The sequence below is a fragment of the Pundamilia nyererei genome, unplaced genomic scaffold (assembly GCF_000239375.1).
Source record: "Pundamilia nyererei isolate P.nyererei 1_Seehausen unplaced genomic scaffold, PunNye1.0 scaffold00030, whole genome shotgun sequence".
Taxonomy (NCBI): Eukaryota; Metazoa; Chordata; class Actinopteri; order Cichliformes; family Cichlidae; genus Pundamilia; species Pundamilia nyererei.
Genome location: NW_005187431.1, coordinates 519657 through 528308, shown reverse-complemented (window position 1 = coordinate 528308; position 8652 = coordinate 519657). Strand labels below are relative to the sequence as shown.

At 41.5% G+C, this 8652-nt stretch overlaps 2 protein-coding genes across 5 annotated transcripts in view; both read right to left on the bottom strand.

The window, feature by feature from the left end:
* asb4 (ankyrin repeat and SOCS box containing 4) overlaps positions 1–29 on the bottom strand; it is a 3173-nt gene extending 3144 nt beyond the window's left edge. Inside the window, exon 1 of the mRNA XM_005728910.1 lies at positions 20–29. Within this exon, the coding sequence (XP_005728967.1) occupies positions 20–29 (10 nt within the window). The remainder of the gene's footprint in view (positions 1–19) is intronic.
* ppp1r9a (protein phosphatase 1, regulatory subunit 9A) overlaps positions 7–8652 on the bottom strand; it is a 50658-nt gene continuing 42012 nt past the window's right edge. For 3 of the 4 annotated variants that reach the window (XM_013909746.1, XM_013909747.1, XM_005728732.1), the window contains exons 12-20: positions 8553–8638; positions 7702–7834; positions 7549–7609; positions 5128–5175; positions 4965–5013; positions 3473–3592; positions 3149–3172; positions 2679–2861; positions 7–2289 (exon numbers count right to left, since the gene is read on the bottom strand). In XM_013909746.1, coding sequence (XP_013765200.1) covers positions 2107–2289; positions 2679–2861; positions 3149–3172; positions 3473–3592; positions 4965–5013; positions 5128–5175; positions 7549–7609; positions 7702–7834; positions 8553–8638 — 887 coding nt within the window. In that variant the 3' untranslated portion in view covers positions 7–2106. The remainder of the gene's footprint in view (positions 2290–2678; positions 2862–3148; positions 3173–3472; positions 3593–4964; positions 5014–5127; positions 5176–7548; positions 7610–7701; positions 7835–8552; positions 8639–8652) is intronic. The other variant, XM_013909748.1, reaches the window with a different exon arrangement.

The following is an 8652-nucleotide window of genomic DNA, read 5'->3' as shown; positions in this document are numbered from 1 at the left end:
TATTTAGCTCAGGTCTGACCTTTAAGCATCCTCAGCCCTCTGGAAAACAGCGCACCCACATTGACACAATACAAAACAAGGCTTCTTTAGGACTCTTACAGCATATTGCTTTCAGTGTTTAACTATACATACAAAAGAGTCTGCTGACTGGTTTGTCAGGGTGTGTGTGGAGGGGTATTAATAGAAGGATTCAAGTGTTACAAAACATTTCATGAGAATACATCATGAGCAGTTTATTAGAGTAGCACGGGAGCAGCACTATGGTGGTATTAGAGGAAAACCACAAGCACAATGGGACTATACTACTGACTTTTTTCTCTCGTTGCAATATCGACCTTTAAATCCTTCATTTGATAACAGCCATTTGAATTGAAATCACTTTCTGATCATGTTTGGCAAAAGTAGGTAATCATACAATTCTGGATAAATAATTATTAAATGTTAATAATCCTCTTATTTCGTTATCATAAACAATAGTACACTGCTTCATTAAATACAGAAATAAATAAATAATAACACAATCTACTATCATGTATACCCGCACTGATACCCCATCTATTCTTCTCAGCCTGTTAGCAGCACACCAGACAGGGTCATTAAGATAAAGATATCATCACAGCTGCCTGCATATCTCTCATGGTGGCTGTGGTGTTTCTACATTTAATGTAAACCTATAAAATAATTCCTGGGAATGATAAAGAAGTAACACAGGCAAAATGTCTCTCGGTGAGCTTTGAAATCTTAAAATAAATCGTTCCAACAATGATGAACCAATTTCAGAATAAAGTCCAAAATATATTCGGGCTGTAAAGTTCAATTCCACTGTAACATCAAAGTTTTAGGTGAGATCATCTTTAAGGACAGTTTCTGCACTTTAGGTGTCGCACAAAGCATCTTTATGGCAGCATTACAAAATGTTATTTTCAGGACATTCCAGAGAAATCTGCATGACAAAGCATCGGAGATAATAAAATGACACGAATGAGGACGTCGTTTAGTCTATCGTATGTGTCCTGACGCTTGCACAGAAGAGGGCAGAGTTTGGAAAAATTCTACTAAGCTGAAATTTCTAAAGGCAGCGGCAGGTATTACTTTGTTACTGAGAGAATATAAAAAGAGGTCAAAAGCAGGTTACAAGGGGGAGTCAAAGCAACATTATGCATTTAAGCAAGAAGTTTCATTTTTAGCAACTTTTCTGTTTTTTGTGGTTCGGGTTAGGTAAGTTACAAATGTAATAATTACACAGTACCTGAAATCTCTATTAGAACAAGTCCAGTCAGTTTAGTATGTCTTCATCATTTATACTTTAAACGGCTTGAGTACGGTACATGTATACGGTAAGGGGCACTGTAAGCCAGTACGCAGGTCAAATTTACAGTGGTTGCACTTCCAGTGTTCTTACAAGAAATCAAAGCGCTCGTTTCTCCCGGCGAATCTTTAATTTCCAGTTCAATTCCTTTAGGGAAGTTCCAGTGTTGCCTTATTCAGTAGTGAAAGTAAGCAGCATGGGGACACCTGGTGGTGGGAGATGAACACTGCCTCATGTAATCCAACACAAAGACCTGAACTGTATGTGCTTCGTAAAAGCCATAAAGAGATTCCGCTGATCTTTAGATTTGAGCAGGATATACATAAGTCTATTGAAATGGCACATCCTCTACATCCTTATTTATCACTGTACATGTACATGTCTATGTCTAAAGGTGCTATGATGGGTAAGAGAAGTCTCTGGAGATGATGTGGTAGGTTACAGAGATAAACTTTTCACAGGCGCACTCTGGATATGAATAAATAAAACCAATTTACAGCTATAAACAGCAAAACAGAATCCATAAATTCTGGCTAAAAACACAGGATGGGTGTAAAATGAGGCAAATGAAGGGCACCATTCTGTTATCCAACTGATCCTTTTGGTTTCGTTTGGTTGGTGAAAAGGTCACTCAACAACAACTGGCAGCTGGGTGTGGAGCTCCACCTTTCAGAACTACTGAACTACTGAGCGGGCGTCCCTCGGGTTTCGTTTGTGGGGCCTGCTGACGTTCTGTTCTGCGAGATGCTACTTGATGTGGTGCTACAGTAAAGCGGGAGGTAATCTGGGGGCTCGTTTCACTCCGCCGCACTTTCTTTACGTGCATCTTTCTGCTGCTGCTCCAGCTCTCTCTTCCGCAGCTTTTCGCGCTGTTTCTCCATCTTTTCTTGGTTCCTCTTGGCCTTTTCCATCATAACTTTAAGGTCTTTGATCTTCTTCTTGATCAGTGTTCGATCCTGAGAAGAAGTGACCCCAAGAGCCTGAAACAAATTAGCAAAAATTGTTTTATATTTATCTCATAAGTATAATTATTTCGCTTTATTCTTTTTAATCTTTCATATTTCTTTTGCCAGACCAGTTATGCTCATCTCATAAAAACACTTTATTGTTAGGCCTATACCCTTGGAACTACTTTTAGCAGCAATGAAGTCATAGTTTTCTGAAAACATGTATCAGTCTCTCACATAATTGTGAAGGAATTCATTATCTACTCTTTATGGAGGTTTCATTTATAAACAGCCCTCTTAAGGTCCTGGCATAGCCTTTTAATTACGTTGTTATCTTTGAGGACTTTGACTGGGTCATTGTGATGTGATCTGTATTCGAAATCTAATTAAGATGCATTTAATAACAAAAAGGTTTCTGTTACCTTGAGCTCAGCACTATTCAGCTGAAGCAGCTGCACTCCATCTATATTTTTGGCAGTGAATTCTGGAATATGGTGTTCTAAGTTTAGGCCCATAAGCCAGTGGGCCACTTGCTGTGAAGTCCATTCGGTAATGCTGCGGTTCTGCCACTGGTACTGCTTTGAAAACTGGCCCTCGTCTAGCATCTGAACATACATGACAAGGAAAAGAAGCACATACGATAAAAAAAACCTATCAGCTCCATCTTTAGTGCTTAATTTGGATGAATAATGGGCTCAAACCCAGTCAACAACATCAAAAATTCCACCGATGCCTACATTCAGCACGTAGAAATACTGAAATTCTGGGGGCCATGAAGAGAAAAAAGATCGTTCCTCACCAAAGATGTGTAGCAGTGAGACACAGACAAATGGTTTACACACAGCTCAACAGACACAGCGACACGCATGCATTAAAAGAACCTCAGTCTCACCTCATCATCTATCATATCCAGACTCTGAATGTTGCAGCATAGAAAACAACAGAAAATGATTGGGTAGTTAACAGAACAGAAATGAAAAAGCTACCTCTGTGGTAGCCTGGCAAATTAAAAAAAAAGTGCTTTTCTGCAGTAAAAACAAGATAAGCTTTCGTGCAATAATGTAAAGAAAAAAAGAAAAACTTTCTGGATGTTTTCTATAAGATTACACACTTTATGCATGGGCTGATTTGAACCAGCGAAGATAAATAAGCTTGTATTTATGGTTTGTGTTTCCATATTGAACGTCCACGAAGGAGTTTCGGGAACATTTAGTACCTCATCTGAGGACAGCACCAGCGTGTGTGAGCGTCCTGACATCTTGGCTTCACTGAGCAGACCGCTGATCTCTACTGAGCTGCTGCTGCTGGCACTCAGATCATCGCACAAAGTGGGTGCCTAAGAAATCAACAACACGTTCGTAAGACTTGTGGCGAGCCAACTGGCTCTGCGGCTGGATTTAGCCGATTAGTTGGAACGCTTCTCTGTTATTGATGTTTCTGTGCAGCGTTATGTGAAGCCCAACACGATGTAGATGTTACAAATGTATTTAAGAATGATTTTTTTAACCTGAGAGAGCGGACGGGGAGTGAATGAATCAAGAAAATGGAGGTTTTTTTCTCCCAGAATGTAACTGATGTGCTTCATCGCCCTGTTTTTAAAAAAAATTATGTTTTAGGTGTTTGACAAGCTCCAAGAAGGAGTGTGTGCATATCTGTAATTTTTTAAAGATGCTTGAATAGTATGCAAACTATAAATTTGGCTGGAATTTACGTGGACACAACACTGCCCTGCAGAGAAACTTTATTTGAGCTACTGAACGTTCCTTTTTTCGCCTGAAATACACAGGTTTATAGTTTCGGTGATATATGGCTAAGAGTGTAGAGCTATTTCTTACGCTCAATAACATACAGTAGCTTAACTCAGTCCTTTTAGTCTCAGTACCATCTGAGGTCAAAGTGAGACTAATCTCAGGCTTAGACTGCCAGCTTTCTGGGAGGACTCCTTACCTAAAAGCTCCATAAAAACATAATTAAGAAGAAGTTCTGATAAGATTTATCTTCTCATGTGCACTCTTCTTATACTGAGGGTGGCTGGGGAGTGAGAGAGGACTGAACTGGTGCAGGATCAAAAATAATCTCCTTTTTAATCCTATGGTAACCCCATCTGATATTACACAGGATTAGCCAGTTTTCACGTAAGTTCCTACAACTTTAATCTTATTGTATCAGGATGAGGTTTAACTGATTTTATACACATTAGAAAATGAACTCATTCACACTGTGATCAGATTTTTCTGCTAAAGTTAAATTAACACCTAAAATCAGATCATATGTTTGCTAAATCATTATGTTGTTTTTTTTAACCGAGTTTCATCGACTGTTACACAATTAATTGGGCAATTATAAAGCAAATTATGGATTTCTATGGCTTTCGCAAGGTAATTTCCTTTTATATAAGCCCCAAATTACATCTTGGGGTACAAAATTATTTCCATTTCAATTGTTTGAAGCGTTATTATTAATTATGTGAATAGGAGAAGAAGTGTGGCCATGTGAGTGCAGTCTGTTCAACAGAAACAACACAGTACATTAAAGCTACAAAGTGAACAGTAACCTGCAGTGAAAATGCAGAACTTGTTAAAAACTGCACGGATGCCAAGAAGACTTTTTTAAGTGCATGTATAATTGTGCACCACAGAGGGCAAAGCAGACTATTATTCAGAGAGAATCACTATTTACCAAGGTACCAATGACCAAACCTCACACACCTTGGCCTTGAGGTACTCTGGACTGTTCTCTGCTGATGGCTCTGTGGAGCTGAGAGACAGAAAGAGGTGCAGGGAGTTCCGAAATCAGCCATCGTGAAGTAAACATTTTAAATCCTCGTGTTTATTAGATGGAGGGAGACAAGGAAAATGCAAACAGTAATACCTGTTTCCAGGTGAAGCTCTGGGATCTTTGTCCTTCACTTTGGTTTTCCTGTGAGGAGGTGGAGTGGAGTTGAGTAACATATGTGATGCAATTTTTTTGTTCATGTGCTTTGTTAACTATGAACCTTTAGTAATTATTCATACAAAATGACTTCCATAAAAGATCAGTTGTTAAATTGTCTCTCTTGGCTCCTGACGAAGGCGGTCGCACTTTTCTCCTCCCCCTTTCCCTTATCTTCCCTGCTTGGCTTCTCGTGTCCTTGTCTAGTCTCGTCTACTTTTCTACTCTTGCCCTGGAACACTCTCACAGTCTGTTCTCTAAAACCTAAAAGGGGAATTATGGATTTGATCAACTGGTCCCTGAATGCAACTGACACCCTCTTCTCAACGAGAAGCCTGGGCTCGGGTGAGCCTGAGTGTCCTGGAGGGACGTTCCCTGCCGGATACACGATGGACGAGTGGAATAACTGGAGGGTCCTGTGCCTGGCGCGGCTGTCGATCGAGGACATTGAAGACATCTACCTTTTCGGAACCATGATAACAGGGTTCTTGCTGATCGGAGCTGGCTTGGCCCTGGTTTATCGAAGATTAAAGAAAGCAGAATCGGCTCTTCAAAACCCCACAAGGCTGCCCGCTGTGATTGAAGCGATGGGACGACTTGTGACTTCTCGAAACAGGCTCATTGAACGCTGCACGGATAAGATCTTGAAGCTTGAGGCTGCAGTGAAAACTCAGACTAAGACCTATGAGCGAAAATTGGATAACATCATGGAGAAACTCGCGGCTCTCCAACGGGAGATTGAGAGACCAGTGTTGGACTGTTAGAGCGGCTGTAAAATTGACATGCAGTTGTTCGAACTAAAGGAATGCTACCATCATTTCATCCGGCTACCATATAGGCGCCAGCTGTGGTCTCAAGGCTGGAGCTGAACAAAACAAATTTTCACCCTGAGAACAGACGGTGTTTAGACTGTTCCTCCCCTACGCAAGGCCACCTGGGTCGGCTGGAAGACTGTTTACTTAGCCTGGCAGGGCGAAGGACACTCTCTCAGCTAAACTCAGGACACACACACACACACATACACTGATACACACTCATCCCCCTCCATTTCCAAACGCCTTCGATGCTTGTCCTCTCCGGGGTAGATGGCGGGTTGACTGGACCAGCACAGACATGCTGCAGGACCGGATGTGCTGTCTACACCGGCTCTCTCTTACCCTTACCCACCCCAGTTGCTTGTCTTGTGTTTCTATGGTGTATTGACAGTCATGTGCTTTTTGTGGTGGGGTGTTTTTTTTCTGTTCTCAAACTGTTCTCCCAGTAGGAGCTCAGTCTGAGTTTTTTTTCTCCTCCTCTCACCTCATGTTTTGTATTTTCGTTGTTTTTTTCCTATCAGCCTACCTCTCTGACATGTCTTCCCAATGTGATGTTTGTGTAAAGTTCGGTCAGAGGGTTCCTTTGTAAATGTGCACGTGCCATTAGCGTGCTGCCTGCTGTAACCTATAATTTCTTTCATGATTAATAAAGAATTTCTGATTCTGATTAAAACTGCAGACGATAAAAGCTGTAAATAAATACAGCATGTTTTATCTGCTCATGTGTGTTCATTGCTCAGCATGTTTGTAAATGTTTATCTGGTTCATTTAGGTACACCTGTTCAACAGCTTGTTAAGACAAATGTGTATTCAGCCAATCACGTGGCAGCAACTCAGTGTATTTAGGCATGGCAAGAAAACCTGCTGAAGCCAAACTGAGCATCAGAGTAGGCTGTGGCTGCAGGTAGTCTGGAGTTTCAGAAACTTGGATGTTCCTGGAATAGCATCTCTAGAGCTTACAGCATCAGGAGACCACACTGGGTACCACTTTTTGTCAACTAGGAACAGGAAACTAATGATGATCTGCTGCAACATTTGAATGTTGGGTTCAGAATTTGGCAAAAAAGCATAGATGCATCCTGCTTTCTACCAGTTATTGAGGCTGCAGGTGGCGTAATGGTGTGTGGGAATTTTCTTTATATATTTTGGATTCCTCAGCATCAACTGAGCATCGCTTGAATGCCACAGCCTACTTGAGTATTGTTGTTGACCATGTCCATCCTTTTATAACCACAGTTTACTCATCTACTGATGGCTGCTTCCAGCAGGATAAGACACCATGTCACAAAGCTCAGATCACTTCTAACTGGTTTCTTGAACATAACATTTTAGCACCTTACCAAAAGGGCATCCAGCCGAGTACGAGTAAGCTGTACCTAATAAGGTGCCCAGTGAGTGTACACAGCACTGCTCTTCTATACGTGATCCTTGTGTTTGATTAACAACTTCATTTATCAACTTCATTTGACGACATTTCTCTGGACAACATACGATGCATCAATTCACTCAAAAAGTTAACATGTCATTGCATCATCTGCTGCCTTACCCAGGGTCCAGAGCTGGTCTCTGCTCCTCCAAACTCTGAGAGGGGCTCGGAGACTGAGAACCTGTGATAAGAAACGCCCCGCACTGACATTACTCCTACATCAAATGATGAGCTTAAAAGAGTTCTGCATTATCAGGATCCAGGAGTGCTAACCGTGGAGTGTTTTTCTGGGGGAGCCCTCTGCACTGGCCTGGACCCTAAGTGCTGGAACTCCTCCATCGCAAGAGGCCACACTACGAAACGGACCAGAGTGGCTGTGGGATTGACTTCCACGACCTTCAGAGATCTAACAGCAGTGAGAAGAAGAAACATCAAGTTAATTTAAGAGGCCATAAAAATGTGAGAAATGTAACTAAGGAGAGAGCGAAAGAAAAGACAAGCAAAACCTCCAAAGAACTCCCACACAACGAAGAGGAAATTAAGTGCAATCAAAGAATAAGAGATCTGAGCAGCCAGAGCTGCGCACTAATCTGACAGAAGTCACTTGACATACTTTCACCATTTCTAATTCCTTGCCCTCTTTTCCCCAGGAAGCACCACAGTGCCTTAGCTTCTGTGTTCCTGCCAATTCTGATCCAGTTCTCGAGTTGTTTATCTAATCTGAACTTGCTGAGTTAAGTGACAGCATTAGCCAAACCCGAGCCTTTCATCCAGAAAAAAAAGACTGTAGCTGTTATTATCACACTGGGAGAGACAATAAGTTGTGACAGAACCACACACTCAATTAAAGTGGCAGAGCAACAAGCGGCAATTAATCCATTAGAAGGAATAAAGTGGAATGGACAGGGGTTAAAGGCCCACAAACACGCACATACCAAACACCCTGTGGTGAAATCTGAGACATATTAAATGTAAGAGTACGCTAATGAGAATAATGGAGCTCGTTTGATTAAAAGTCACATCTGTCTGCATCACGTCTGTTTCATGTTTCAACAGTTGTTAAATAAGAAATCGTGTAACTGTGTTAAGGTTTCACTGAGTAAAGGAAACGTGTTAATACAAACCTCTTCTGTGGAGCAGATGCTGTCTCTGGGAACTCCTCCGTAGCCCTTTATTTTGCTGGGTGAGTGGGGAGAGCCCTCCTTCGTGTCTAGAGTCACACCC